Here is a 16,216-nt window from a genome sequence, read left to right on the forward strand (position 1 = left end):
TCTCAGTGTGCCAGAATCTATCTGCACTGATCATTTAAACTGTGTGATGTTATTTAAATCTCAACACATTAATTATTTATTTTATATTCCAGGGTCTTGTTATGCTGCTTAGGCTACCTTTGAACTTATGAGTTTACTGCCTCCACCTCCCAAGTTCTGAGAGTATAGACATGCACATGCAGCAACCCATCCTTTTAACTGATCGCTTGGACAGGTATGTCACTTTCTCCAGGAAACCTGCCCAGACAGCGCTTGGGAATGACATACTTCTAAACATCTGGTTTAATTCCTCCTCTATCAGGTGCAACCAAGATGCTAAGACCAAACTACACCTCAGTGTCTGAATTCATCTTCATTGGCTTCTCCAACTTCCCACAGCAGCTCATGCCCGTCTTCTTTGTTGTGATCCTGCTAATGTACCTCTTCACACTGCTGGGCAATCTGCTCATCATGGCCACGATCTGGAGTGAACGGAGCCTCCACACACCTATGTACCTCTTCCTGTGTGCCCTCTCCATCTCTGAGATCCTCTATACCTTGTCCTTCATCCCACGTATGCTGGTTGACCTGCTCTCCACACATCGTTCCATAGCCTTCCTGGCCTGTGCCAACCAGATGTTCTTCTCCTTCACGTTTGGCTTCACCCACTCCTTGCTGCTCACCATCATGGGCTACGACCGCTATGTGGCAATCTGTCACCCACTGCGCTACAATGTGCTCATGAGCCCCCGGGGCTGTGCCTTCTTGGTGGCTGGGTCCTGGGCTGGAGGCTCAGCTGTTGGGCTGGTAGTGACAACCTCCATTTTCCACCTCCCTTTCTGTGGACCCAATCAAATCCAACATTTCTTATGTCATGTGCCCCCTATGTTGAAGCTGGCCTGTGGAAGTAATGTGCCAGCTGTGGCTCTGGGTGTAGGGATGGTGTGCATCACAGCCCTCCTGGGATGCTTTCTCCTCATCCTCCTCTCCTATGCCTTCATTGTGGCTGCCATCTTGAAGATACCATCAGCTGAGGGTCGGCACAAAGCCTTCTCTACCTGTGCATCCCACCTTATTGTGGTGATTGTGCACTATGGCTTTGCATCTGTCATCTACCTCAAGCCCAAGGGCCCCCACCTTGAGGAAGGTGATACTCTCATGGCCACTACCTATACGGTCCTCACCCCTTTCCTCAGTCCCATCATCTTTAGTCTCAGGAACAAGGAGCTGAAGAATGCCATAAATAAGGCCTTCTTCAGGAAATTCTGTTCTTCAAACACCTGAGTGGTCAGTATAGAATGGTTGGCAGGTGTGGAATATCACTTTATAGATGCCCAGTAAATGTATAGAACTTCTCTTTGATTTATGGGTTCTCATTAAGTGTTTACTGGAAGGTAAGATGTTCATTGGGATATAGTTCATATACTGTGTAGTTTACCTGTCACTGTTTTAGTATGCTTGGAACTAGGCAACCATTAATACAATTAATTTGAGGAAAATGTTCATCACTTAAAAAGAAAATCGGGATGGAGAGATGGCTCAGTGGTTAGGAGCACTCTGCCCTTCCAGAGTACCCGAGTTGTGTTCCCACTGTCAAATGGCCCACAACTGCCTGGTACTCCAGACTCTTCTAGCCTCCTCGGGCACTGGCACACACTCATATAGACACACATGCGTACATACAAATATAAATAAAAATAAAAAATAAATATTTTTAAAAGAAAGACAATTATACGGTTAACAGTTGTTTCTCAGTTCTTTTTCTATTATATGTTCATTTGTTTTGTGTGTGCACGTATTTGTGTGTGGATGTACATGCACGTGTATAAGTGTCTGTGAGAGCCAGTGGTTAAAATGGTATCTAGCATTTTAAAGTATCTAGTATCTAGTAGTACATGCCTTTAATCCCAGCACTCAGGAAGCAGAGGCAGGCAGATCTCTGGAAGTTTGAGGCCAGCCTGGTCTACAAAGTGAGTTCCAGGACAGCCAGAGCTGTTACACAGAGAAACCCTGTCTTGAACCTCCCTCAAAACAAAACAAAACAAAACAAAAAAACTGGGTTTTTATCTCAATCTGACTTCACCTTATTTTAAACAACAACAAGAACAAAAAATATTGTTGTTATTGTTTTTGAGACAGGTGCTTTCTGTTATGTACCTCTAGTTGTCCTGGAACTCTCTCTGTAGACCAGGCTGGACTCAAACTCATAGAGATCTACCTGCCTCTGCCTCCCAAATGCTGTGACTAAAGGTATATGCCATCATTCTTGGCTTAAACAAAAATTTTAACTTAAATTTTTTGTGTGTGCCCATGTGAAAGCCATGGGAAAGTTCTGTGTCTACTCTCTCCACCTTTTGGGTTCTGGGATCAAACTGAGGTCATCAGGCTTAGTAGAAATGTCTATTACTTGCTCAGACATTTTTTTGGTCACTTCCATCTTATTTTAGAGATGAAAGTTACGCCCTTGTGGAGACTGGAGATTATCAAATCAGCTAGGTTGTCTGCTGGCAACCTCTTGAGGTCCACACTTCTCTGCCCACCCACAGCACTGGGGTTACAGTAGAGTACCACTGCACCCAGTTCACATGGATGCTTGCACAATAAGGGCTTTACTGACTGGTCCATCTCTCGAGATTCCCATCTTTTTCTTCTAACTCCCTTACCCTCCAGTTGTGTATACCAAGAACCCACCCTCTACATAAATCTCTTGGGCATTTCACACATGTGAGGCCATGAAAGGAATCATAGTCTTTCCAATCTGCTTATTTCCCCAGCATACTATATCAAGATTCTCCTGTGTCAGCTCTTCGCCCTGTTAATGGCTAACTCATATTCTGTTGCACTGCTACAGTATATTTTATTCATTCATTAACTATTTTTAATAATTTTTTTCACTTATTTTATATACCAACCACAGTTTCTCCTCCCTCCTCTATTCCCGTTCCCTCCCTCTACCTCCTGTCTACACCCCCATCTCCTCCTCCTCCATTCAGAGAGTCATCCATTAACTATTGATGAACATTTCAGCAACTCTAAATTTTTTTTCTGCTTTGATTAATGTTGCTGTGTATGGTCATGCGCAAGCGGTTTTGTTTAGTTTAGTTTAGTTTAGTTTAGTTTAGTTTTGTTTTGTTTTCCCTGAACGTTTTCCTTTTTCTTGGATATGTATCTAGAAGTGGGATTGTGCCAGATGGTATATCTAACTGTTTAGGAACTCCCAGACTATTTCCACAGTGTCTGCACCACTCTCCACTGATGCTAGCAAAGGCAGGGCCTTCAGTTGCTCCAGGTTTCCAGTGAGGGTGGAGGTGAGTGCATGATGAGGCCCAGCAAGGAGCCTGTCAGGTCTTTGTAACAGCCGCTGAAAGAGGAGGTTGAGAGGGTGGAGGGTGCCTGTGCAGCCTGATCTATGAAACAGCAGTCAATCTCTCTCCTTCCTCCTTCCTCCTCTTTTTCCCACTCTCCCTCCCCTCCCACTATCTTCCCACCTAAGATGTGGGGAGGTAAGAATCTGTCACTTTTTTTCCCCTTCACTATGGTCTCAGAATCCAAAGAGTCAAAGACTATGAATTGAAACCTTTGTAGCCAATCAAAACTCAATCTCTCCTCCTTTTAAGTTTTTCTGCCAAGAATTTTGTCACAGTTAGCACATTGCCCTTCGTGGAGAAAGCAGAATTTCCCTTAAATCTCAGAAGGCTTTTATAAGCCTGTGGGGTACTGGGATACCAGGACATGGACTCAACGCTCTTTCAAATTGGCTGAGAGCAAAGCAGTCCATTAACCACCCTTTGAATAGTAGCAACAGACCACTTCTATTTCTTTTTATTTTCCTTTTTTAAAACTTTTTTATTTTAATGTTGCCTTAATGGCACACACCTTTAATCCCAGCAGTCAGAGGCAGAGGCAGGGGAATCTCTGTGAGGTTAAAGCCTGGTCTACATAGAGAGTTTCAGGCCAGCCAGAACTACACATTAAGACACACACACACACACACACACACACACACACACACACACACACGTGATCTTTCTCTCCTTCTTGGTGCCATGCAGTAGGCACAAGTAAGCTGACATCAGGCACTTAGTGTAGATTGCTTATTAATTTATTATGTCTGCTGCCTCACATTGTAGGGTTATCCCCTCCTCAGAAACCTTTGAGTAGAGATGCCTTGCTTTGTGTGGTGGGACTGAAGGCTTTCTTTGGAACCTTGCTGTGCCTGTTAACAACCTTAATATAGCTCAAGGACCACTATCATCTATGTATCTATCATCTATGTATTATGTATGTATGTATGTATGTATGTATGTATCTACCTATCACCTACCTATGTATCTATCATCTATGTATCTACCTATCTATCATCTATGTATCTATTATCTATCTATCTATCTATCATCTGTCTATGTATCTATCATCTATCTATTACCTATCTATGTATCTATCTATCATCTATCTGTCATCTACCTATGTGTCTATCATCTATGTATCTACCTATCATCTATCTATGTATCTATCATCTATCTATTACCTATCTATGTATCTATCTATCATCTATCTGTCATCTACCTATGTATCTATTATCTATCTATTATCTATCTATGTATCTATCATCTATCTATCTATCTATCTATCTATCTATCTATATCTATATCTATCTATCTATCTATCTATCTATCTATCTATCTATCTATATACATATACCTTTCTCTCTGTGTTCCTCTGTTAGGTTTTAGAAATGAAGAAGAGAGGAAAGAGACCTGGGAAAAAGTAGATACACTTGCCTCCACCTCCAACTCCCTAACCCCTTCTCTGACTGTGACATAACCTACTTCCTCCAGCCAATCCCCACCTCCTAAGGATTCCAGAACCTCCCTGAACACCAGGCTTCATTTCATGAGATTTTTTAGGAAGGATACTTTATATCCATATCTTCCTTTAGAAAGAAAAATGGAAGGAAACATACTTCATCTGAGACTTTTTGGGTGACTTCTCATTGTGTCTAAGACACTGATAAGTGGCTACAGCCTCTAGCATCTACCATGGTCTCTCTGGCCTACTGGAATCCACATGACTTGGCCTCTGAAGACCTTGAGTGCCAGGAAGCTCACATTTTCCTTGGAAACAGATATTAACCAATGACTGATAAGCTGGGGGAGGACATGAACCCCATCTTTCTTTCTTGCTTCTAGTTGAAACAACTGTGTGGTGTGGTCTTCAGTATTTTTAGGAGTCCTGGAGGGCTCAGGCCAAAATCCTTCTTAAACACTATTAGATGGGAACTGATGGGGGCGGCTTGAAATGTAAAGGAAGACAGCGTCTGCAGAAGCACGATTGTTCCTTTAATCAGAGCAGCTGAAGGACACCAGTATTTCTGCCAGAGTAGGGACTATGCTTAAGAGGTGCAGGGGTCTTGCAGTTTTATAGGGTGGAAAGGGGGACTGTTGGGATGGAAGATTCCATCAACAGGTCAGCTCCCCTCCTGTCTCAAAGTGGCAGATACCAGCAGGGAGTGGTTTGCTGGTCACCTTACCAGAAGTTTCCACAGGTGTTCTCCTTGAAGCTAACTTTTCTGTCCTGAGTTTCTCAGTCCACCTGAGGCTTCAAGGATCTTGCCTAATGTGACCCTGTGTTTTCCCTCTGCTACAGTTTGAATCTGAAATGTCTCCTACAGGCACTTTCATGCTTTAAATGCTTGGCTCCCAGCTGGTGACTTTATTTTGTAAGGTTCCTGAAACTTTGAGAGGCAGGACCTGGCTGGAAGAAGCAGGTCACCGAGGGTCTATTATCTCTACCTACTTCCTATGTTGCTTTCTACTTCCCAGTGCATACATGACACAATTAGCCTCTGCCACACACTCCTTCCATAAAGAACTAAGCTGGTCTGCCATTCCTCCCGTACATTGTACTTGTCACAAGGGAAGGGTGCCCAATACAGCCTCCTCTCTTGCTCTCTCCTCATTGCTCCTTCTTCATCTCTTCCCTTTTCTTTTGTTTTCACCTCTCCTCACCTTCATTCTCTTCTCCTCTTCCATCTCCTATTTTTCTTCTTCTGAGATTGGCCTCATTATTTGAGACAAAGATCTCAAACTTCCATTGCCCCACATGTTAGCCTCCAAAGTTCTGGGATCACAGGAATACACCATCACATTGTCCACCTTCACTAGCAATTTTATTTCCTGGGAATGCATCTTAATTAACTCTCACCTCAGGTAAGTCCTGACTCACAAGGACCCAACAATTTATGGGGATCCATGGTTAGGACACTTTGTCTATTTGGAAATTCACCCCAGATATTTCTCCTGTTGTGGGTAGATGTTTATTTCCTGCCTACCAGTTCCCAAATAATCAGCACTGAGACTTAATATTAATTATAAATGTTCAGCCAATAGCTCAGGCTTGTTACTAGCCAACTCCCACATTTTTTAATTAACCCATATTTCCTATCTATGCTTTGCCACGTGCCTGGGTATCTTTTCTCAGTACAGCATGCCCATCTTGCTTCTCTTTGAATCTCCTCAATACTCCTCTGATTCTGCTCTTCTTCTTCCCAGCATTCTCTGTTTGGCTCTTCCCCTAACCTTATCCTGTCCAGCTATTGGCCAGTCAGCTTCTTTATTAAGCCAATCACGGTGATCTATATTCACACAGTGTAAAGGAATACTCCACATCCTGTTTTTCAGGAGACTAGTAGAACTACTAAGAGTGTCTTCAAAGTGACATTCAGTCTTTGTAAAGTCTTAGGAAAGTTCAGATCTCTTGCTCAGTTATTATGTTATATTATTTTTTCAAATGAAAGAATAAATCTAATGACATTAAATATTTGGAAGTCTGTTTTTTTTAATTGATTAAGTCGATTTATTAAAATAGTTGACTTAGGCATCTGCAATAGTGACTTCAACCGCCATTCCTGGCTCAATATTGATGGAAGTACTCTGTTTAACAATCTTGTAATGACTGCGTAAGTCAATGAGCCACTTGTGGATACTCATTTGGAAATGTTCCCACATCTTGGAACTTTCACCTCAAGGTGTTTTTCTTGCAGTGATTCTCAGTGTTTGGATGTGCATGTGCACGGGTCCTTTCACTTTCAGGTTCTTTTCTACTGCACCTCTGATCAAGTCAGCACATACCTTCTCCAGCAACTTCACATTGTGGCTGGTGAACATGATTCAAATTTGGTGAATCGCCATCTCAAGTTCCACGGGTGTCTTTCTGGTATCTTTAAAAGCCATGGCTGCAGCAGTACTTCCTGACTGGCTTGTTCCTCAGCAGGAGTGAAGAGCAGTGAGTTAGGATGGGAGCAAACCAAACAAAGCTCCAATGCATGCACCACCATGCCTCAGAAAGCTTGGAAATCCCTTTTGCTGCCTGATTTTTAAAAAAATTTTTTTCATCTCTCTCCCTCTGTCTATTTGTCTGTCTGTCTCTCCCTCCCTCTCACTTTTTTTCTGGCACTGGGTCCTGTGCATACTAGGAAACCCATCTCTATGTGAGATACATCCTCAACTCTTACGTTGATTCTTGTGTGGTAGAATATTGTTTTAAGGTGTGTTACTTTTGTTTATGCTCTGGAGCATTTGTTTAAAGATGCAAAGATGTATTACATTTGTTTGATTAAATAAAATTAACCTGCAGTCAGGAGGCTGAGTCAGCAACTAGCTGACAAGAAGTGGTAGGGAGGAACCAGATGGAAAAGGGCTTTTAAGTGGGGGCTGGGAGGACAAATGGCTTTTTGGTAGACTCAAGTAAGGAGGGGACAGGAGCTACTTGATACTCAGCCTCCTTGAGGAGCAGAATTCCCCCTCAACCTTTGAATCTTGAGTTCTTTAAAGGAAAGAAGATTTAAATAAGTCCCCTTTGTAGTTTTGAAAGACTCAGTGCCTGAGGGAGCTTGAGGGAATCCCCTCAGGCTGTGGGGCTTGGAGCCCAACCGCTCCTGGTGGTAGACAGAGTTGTGGTTGATTAGGACAACCACTACTTAAAAGGCAGCAACAGTTTTAAAGAAAGACAGTTGCCACTCCAACAGGTGGTAGAACCACTCAGAAGGAGGGGTCAGACCAGCTGGCACTGCCGCACTGCCATCTGGGGTTCTCAACCTCTGGACCTGCTGCATCTGATGTCTGGACATCTCTACACTAGCAGTCAGCTATTGATTGCCCAGAGAAGTCAACAGAATTGGCGAGAGACTTGGGAAATCCTTTAGGATAGTAGAAGAAAATTAAATAATATTGAAAAGAAATGGTTTTTTTTCTACATTAAGAATGGGAAATATAACAATGCAGGGTGCTAGGACCCTGTATACTTCTACCTTAAAAGGCTTGAAGTTAGAATCAGAATATGGAAAAATTTATGATTTAACTGAAACTGATAAAATATTGATAATACATTGCTGTGGATATCGCTATATGTAAATAAACTCTGATTGGCCAATAGCCAGACAGGAAGTATAGGCGGGACTAACAGAGAAAAGAATTGAGGGAACAGGAAGGGAAGAGGGAGACTGCCTGGAGCCACCGCCAGGACAAGGAAGATGTAAGGTACCAGTAAGCCATGAGCCATGTGGCAAAGTAAAGATTAATAGAAATGGGCTAAATATAAGAGTAAGAGCTAGACAATGACAGGCCTGAGCTAATGGCCAAGCAGTTTAAATAATGTAAGAGTCTGTGTGTTTATTTTATAAGTGGGCTCTGAGACTGGTGGGACTTGGTGGTGGGAGCTGGAGAGAAATTCTCCAGCTACAAATGGCGTCCAACGTGGTGGCAAGAGTTTCCACCTAAAAACTTAGAAAAAAGATTCTAAAACGGAGCTTAAAACAGCTTCCTAATTGTCTCTCTCAAATGAGCGGCAGCTGCCGGTTTGAGCTACTGGCGGGTTCCGTGCGCTCTCGACCTGCAGTATGGTGGGAATCAGGCCTCTGCAAGTAGCACATTAAACTGTGTGGTGGATTTAGCCTTTGCTAGTACAAAACAAAAAAAGAGGTTTCTGGGCTACACGCTACTTTGGTAAAAAGTGTAGACCCACTATTTCTGAGAGTTAAGGCTCCCAGAGCTGCCGGAAAGCAGACCACTGCCATGTTGGGAAGCTGAAGTGGGCGGAGCCAGCAGCCACTGCTCCATTTCAGGCTTAGAAGGCTGCAGTTTAAAGCAATAGGCTCAAGCTAATATAAAAAAATAAGCCATGTATAGATGGCTACCACACAGAGAATCTGGATTATGTTGTCTTTGATATTCGTAACTGCAGAAAAACATTTGATTGTAAAAGCTGTTGAGTTATGCCAAAATGTATATTTTAAAGGTACCTTGACTTCAAAATTTGGATATAAGGATATGTTGCTTTGGAAAAGAGTCTCTGCTTTTGTTTCCACAGAAAGCCAGAGACTATGGATTTGTTCCAGATTAAGATACATCAGGTTTGACCAGCCAAGACCCCCTGAAAGGTCTCCAGTGACACCATGGCCCAGATGATTCAACATCCAGAATGGTTTCAAGGCAACTGGCTCAGACGATACAGCCTCATGGACTACTCCATGATCCTAAAAGTTTCTTTGTGTCCCCATAAGATACAGCGCCCCCCTCCAGCAGGAAGTAGTAAGAGAAGCTACGCCCAAATTCCCAAATATACCAAGCTGGCTTTAGAGATGGAATTGGCTCACTCCCCCTCTAAACCCAGACATATTGCTCAAAAAAAAAAAAATGGTTAAGAGATTCTTGTGTCCCAAATCAGAAGAGCCCTCTGGTGTGAGACAGAGAAAAACCAATATTTTTATTTAAAGCAGGTTGATTATAAATACAATCTCTTTCTAAAAAAAAAAAAGGGGGATAGTTTAGATATGATAGGATGAAAGGGTAGATTAATGAACCTACTTTTAAAGAGTAACAACTTGTTTAAAATGTTTTACATTGCTATAGATTTTAGTTTATTGATACAAATTTAAACTTAATTTTGTTATACTGTATATATATTTCTATTCTTGTTTGAGGTATTATGTTTATGTAACTCATTTAAAATTGTAATGGATAATTAAAAAATAGATTAATAGTTAGTCATCTATGATAATATTTATAGCCATGTTAGTTAAGTCTTCTAGGTATACATAGATATATTTCAGATAGATAGGTAGTCTTCAAACACTTCAAAGACCTACAGAATATGGCATTTAAAATGTTTTAAAAATTTAGACTTTTTGGACAGTGAGACGTGTCTGCTCCTGACAGCACCGATTTACTTCAGAGAGGAGGATGGGCATCGAAGACACTCCATACGGAGTTTATCTTCACCTTGACAAAAATAGCCATTTGGGCAAGAAACTGTTCTTGCCTGGACTGCTTGATCAACTGGACATGCAGGACCCATAGAAAGGTGACCACTGAACTTTGCTTGACAAAATGGTCCTTCAGGTTCCTGCTTTGCAGAGAAAACTGCCAGACATTCTACAAGACACAGAGAAAAGTGAATAAGAGACTCTAGGCCTGTGGGCTGAAGACAGATGCCCCAACTTTACAAGAAAACTTTGGATGACTGTCCAGGCTCAGCTGTCTCTGTCTACCCTGCAAGACTCCCAAAAGTTGCTTGCATCCTTCTCCCATTTCTCAGGCAGTATTATATCCTTCTGAGGTCTTTGATGTGGTTAAAGACTAGATACTTAGAATTTTCCTTAGTTATAATAAAAGATAAGTTAGATATAAAAACCTTAAACTCACAAATATAAGATAGATAGGATCTCTTCTTTAATATTGTAACTGTAATTCTTGCTTGATAATTGTTTTGTTATATGTAATTTTACTATGTTAAAGTTAAAACCTTCCTTTTTAAAAAAAAAGAAAGGGGAAGTGCTGTGGATATCGCTATATGTAAATAAACTCTGATTGGCCAATAGCCAGACAGGAAGTATAGGCGGGACTAACAGAGAAAAGAATTGAGGGAACAGGAAGGGAAGAGGGAGACTGCCTGGAGCCACCGCCAGGACAAGGAAGATGTAAGGTACCAGTAAGCCATGAGCCATGTGGCAAAGTAAAGATTAATAGAAATGGGCTAAATATAAGAGTAAGAGCTAGACAATGACAGGCCTGAGCTAATGGCCAAGCAGTTTAAATAATGTAAGAGTCTGTGTGTTTATTTTATAAGTGGGCTCTGAGACTGGCGGGACTTGGTGGTGGGAGCTGGAGAGAAATTCTCCAGCTACAATACATAGTACCAGTATGGTAATTAATATCTTATCAATAATAGCCTTGGTGGTTTTTTGTGCTAAACGTGACAAGTGGATTAATAGGATACAGGCCTTAGAAAGATATACTAATGAAAAAAATGCTCAGACACAGGCAGAGGAATTTGGAGCAGAATTTGCCATACCATTGCATTTTGAAACTGGAGAAGAATAGCCTAAGGTTATTAGAACACCAACTTTAATACATCCAGTTGCTGTTCAACAACAATCACCAGATAATGGGCATCCCCAAGGCTATGCAGAAGTTAATTAGAATCCTATAGATATGTTAGACTTAAAGAGATTTAAGGAAGTAGTAGTTTCGTATGGTATGCATTCACCTTTTGTAAGATAGATGTTAAATTCATGGGCAACTAGAAATAGAATTATTCCACAAGACTGAAAGGATTTAGATTCAGTGGTATTAGAAGCCAGTCCTCAATTATGATAGAGAACTTGGTGGAGAGAGGAAGCCAGGGCCCTGGAACAATGAGGAAGGGCTAGGGTCATGAGATTTCCCAAGACAAAATCCTTGAAGAGGATCAGTATGCTGGGAAAGGGTTGAAGAATCATGAAAGAGAACTGAATCATTTACTAAAATTATACAAAGCCCTAAAGAAGCTTTCACTGATTTTTGGTTTGTTTGTTTGTTTGTTTGTCTGTTTTGTTTGGTTTGGGTTTTTTTGTGGGTTTTTTTGTTTTTTGTTTTTTGTTGTTGTTGTTGTTTTTACAATTAATATCAGCTGTAAAGAGAATGATATCTGATCCATGCACTAGATAAATATTAATTGAATCTTTGGCTTTTGAAAATGCTAATACAGAATACAAAAGGGTGATTATGCCTTTAAATGTAAGATCAACACCCATAGAAGAATGAATCAGAAATACAGTTGACATTGGCTCCCATACTTTTAATGATGATAATTGGATAGGAGCACTGCTTTCTAAAAATTTGAAAATAAATCAGAATGTTAGGTGTTTTAATTGTGGTAGACAAGATCATACAAAAAGTAAGTGTAGGCAAACTGCTCCTAGAAACAATGTTTATTATAGAAATAATATAGAGAAGGTGTGGCAAAGGCCAGCATTGAACTAATAAATGTAGATCAACAGGGGACAGGCAAGGTAACCCTTTGCCATTGGGAAACACCCTGTGGGGCAAATACAGTTCAATCATTCCCTGCCAGCATTGGGGAAAACCCTCCACAAAATGATTACATGATATAACACCTGTTGTTAAAAACTATATGGTCTGGATGCCAGAGCAGCTTTAGAAAATAAAAATTTCAGGAGAAACCATTAAGCAAATATTTTGGCAAACTTCTATAAATGATCAAAGACCAAAGTTAAAAATACAAATAAGTTGCATAGAACTTGAAGGTTTGGTAGACATAGGTGCAGATGTAACAAAAATTGCACTAAAATCATGGCATACAGGTTGGTCTTTTCAGGCAGCAAATGTTCAGCTTTTAGAGATTGGCAGGTTGTCTCAAGTAAAACAAAGTACAAGATGGGTTGAATGCATAGGGCCAGAAGGACAGATAGGAAAATTGAAACCATATGTGGCTAACATAACAATGAATTTTTGGGGCTGTGATTTATTGCAGCAATGGAAAACACAGATTAACATTCCCCCAATCTCAGAAACAAACTATAAAATAAGGAATGCTTCTGAGAGAAATATCAAAAGATACTATTAAGGACAGTAACAGACCATTCAAGCTGTACGTAAGCAGGGCACAAAAGCTGTTGGTATTTCAAATATATCAACAGCCCTACCTTTAAAATGGTTGACTGACAAACCTGTTTGGGTAGAACAATGGCCTTTGACATCAGAAAAATTTCAGGCCTTAGAACAGCTGGTACAGAAGCAGTTAAATGCTCAACATATTGAAGAATCAACCAGTCCTTAGAATTCTCCTGTATTTGTTATTAAAAAGAAATCTGGAAAATGGAGAATGTTAATAGATCTAAGAACCATAAATAAGTTAATTCAGCCAATGGACTCTTTATACCCTGGAATTCCCTTGCCTTCTTTATTACCTAAGGGATAGTCTATTATAGTGATTGATTTAAAGGACTGATTTTTTACTATATCATTCCAACAAGATAGAGAAAAATTTGCCTTCACAGTGCCTACTTATAATAATTATCAGTCTGTTAAGAGATATCAATGGAAAATTCTCCCACAAGGAACGTTGAACAGCCCCATCCTGTGCCAATATTTTGTATGATAGCCATTGGAAATAATACATAAGCAATTTCCTCAATCTATAGTTTTCCATTATATGGACAATATCTTATTAGCTGATTCAAATGTAGATACTTCAGAAAAAAATACTTGAAAAAGCAAAGAAAATTTTGCTTTGCTGGGGATTATAAATTGCTTCTGAAAAAATACAAAGAGGAGATTCTATTAATTACTTAGGATATAAAACAGGTTTACAAAAAATTCACCTCCAAAAGGTACAAATCAGGAGGGATCAATTACAGACTCTCAATGGCTTTCAAAAATTGCTGGGAGACATTACCTGTCTACAGCCCACTATTGGAGTAACAACTCAAGAACTGAATAATTTGTTTCAAACCTTAGAGGGTGACAAGGATGTAAATAGTCCAAGAGAATTAATTATCAGCTGAAGCTGAAAGAGAATTGACTTTGGTGGAAAAGAAATTACAGGATGCACATGTGGATCATTTGGATTTGGAGCTTGATTGCATTATGGTTATTTTTAGCCTCTATGCATTCGCCTATAGGGATTTTAATGCAGAGGGAAGATATTATCTTAGAGTGGTTATTTTTACCACAAACAGAGTAAAAAATTAGAGATATATGTGAGTTTATTCTAAAAGGAAAATTAAGACTTCACCAATTAACAGGAATGGACTCAGCAGAAATTATAGTATCTTTTATGAATGCTGAAGTTGTTTCACTATGGGCAGAAAATGAACATTGACAAAGAGCTTGCAGTAATTTTTGGGTAGAGATAAGTAACAATTACCCAAAAAGCAAAAGATTTCAGTGTATAAAAAAAAACTAATTTGATTTTAACTCATATAGTAAAAGTACCCCAATTTCTGGGGTACTGATGCAAATAAATCAGGAAAGGCAACAGTTTTAAAGAAAGACATCATTCTTGATCATGGTCCCTCACTTCAGTATGTTAGTCACTTACATATTTATGATTTTATTCTTTCATCAATTAAGCCATTAAATAATTTTTTACTGTGAAATACATATTTTTCTTGCAGTACTGGCCATCATATTCCACATATTAGGATAATGTCCTGTCCCTAAGTGACACTTCTAGCCTGTGCACATTTTGATTATTATTTGAAGTTTAAGATTTCTCTGTTTTGTAATTTTATTTTTGTTTTTTGTTTGTTTGTTTTGGTTTTTTGAGACAGGGTTTTTCTGTGTAGCTTTGGCACCTTTCCTGGAACTCACTCTGTACCCCAGGCTGGCCTTGAACTCACAGAGATCCACCTGCCTCTGCTTCCCGAGTGCTGGGATTAAAGGTATGCACCACCACCGCCTGGCTTTGTATTTTTTTTCTTTCTCTTTTTTTTTTTTTTTTGGTTTTGTATTTTTTATCAACAGATAATTACACATATTTCTGGGATGCTGTATGGTATTTCAGTATGTGTATACTTTGCATATGATCAAATCAGGACCATTACTACATCTCTGATTATTAGCATTGTTGACCATTTTCTCATGTACCTGCTGTCCATTTGTATGCCTTTTTTGAGAACTGTCAATTCATTCACTCATCAGAAAATTGAATTATTTTCAATTTTTCTTTCTATAGTTTAATTTTTTAAAGATTTATTTTACTTTTTTATTTATCTATTATTTATAATTTATTTATTTTTATTTTATGTCATTGGTGTTTTGCTTGCACATAAGTATGTATAAGAGTGTCAGGTCCAGCCGGGCGGTGGTGGTGCATGCCTTTAATCCCAGCACTCGGGAGGCAGAACCAGGCGGATCTCTGTGAGTTCAAGGCCAGCCTGGGCTACCAAGTGAGTTCCAGGAAAGGCGTAAAGCTACACAGAGAAACCCTGTCTCGAAAAACCAAAAAAAAAAAAAAAAGTGTCAGGTCCCCTGGAACTGGAGTTAATAGACAGTTGTGAGCTGACATGTGGGTGCTTGGAATTGAACCTAGGTCTTCTAGAAGAACAGCCAGTGATCTTAACCACTGAGGCATCTCTCAAGCCCTGATTTATTTTATTTTTACTTACACGTGTGTGCAGTACCTATACAGGTGTATCCAATGATGAGTCTGTGACCATTCATGTCATGGTGTACATGTGGAGCTCAGAGGACAGCTTTGAGGAGTTGGATCTCTCCTTCCACCTTTACATGGGTTCTGGGTATCCAACTCAGGTGCAGCAAGTACCTTTAACAGAGGAGTCATCTGATAGTCCAATCTCTTTTTTTTTTTTTTGACACATGGTGACCTATAGCCCAGGCTGACCTCAAACTCATTATGTATCCAAGGATAACCTTGAACAGCTAATCTCCTTCCTCTACCTACCAAGTGCAGGGATTACAGGTTTTGCATGGTGACACTCAGTTTATGTGGTATTGGGAATTGAATCCAGGGCTCTGCGCATGTTAAACAAGTACTCTACTAGTTGAAATATATCCCCAGAAAAAAATAAAAATTTGTAGATGTAACCAACCATCTTATTAAATAAGAAACACAGAACCAATGCAACGAAGAAAGCCAAGAGATCAGAGCTAAGAGCCTTACCCGCCTGCTGCAGCTATCCTCTTCAGCCAAGAGACCTCTCTGAAAGAGACCTACTTCCTGTCTGTTTGTCTTTATATAGACTTTCTGTTCTGCCTTCTCATTGGTTGTAAACCCAACCACATGACTGCCTCGTCACTTCCTGTCTGTACAGACCTCCAGACACACATTGGAGCGTGTGTCTCCAATGCTGGCTGTATCCTTGAACACACAGAGATCTACCTAGCTCTGCCTACCAAGTGCTGGGATTAAAGGCGTGCACCACCAATGCCCAGCT

At 40.2% G+C, this 16,216-nt stretch overlaps 1 protein-coding gene and 1 pseudogene across 1 annotated transcript; one reads left to right on the forward strand and one right to left on the reverse strand.

Moving 5' to 3' along the window:
• The first annotated feature begins 312 nt into the window (after nt 1-312).
• On the forward strand, nt 313-1,263 carry LOC131900761 (olfactory receptor 10H2-like). Its single transcript, XM_059252076.1, has one exon. It carries the CDS (start codon nt 313-315, stop codon nt 1,261-1,263), a length of 951 nt encoding a protein of 316 aa, XP_059108059.1.
• Nucleotides 1,264-6,851: 5,588 nt separating this feature from the next.
• On the reverse strand, nt 6,852-7,211 carry LOC131900772 (small ribosomal subunit protein uS10-like; annotated as a pseudogene).
• Between the last annotated feature and the right edge of the window lie 9,005 nt (nt 7,212-16,216).

Source organism: Peromyscus eremicus, unplaced genomic scaffold (assembly GCF_949786415.1).
Source record: "Peromyscus eremicus unplaced genomic scaffold, PerEre_H2_v1 PerEre#2#chr22_unloc_1, whole genome shotgun sequence".
NCBI lineage: Eukaryota > Metazoa > Chordata > Mammalia > Rodentia > Cricetidae > Peromyscus > Peromyscus eremicus.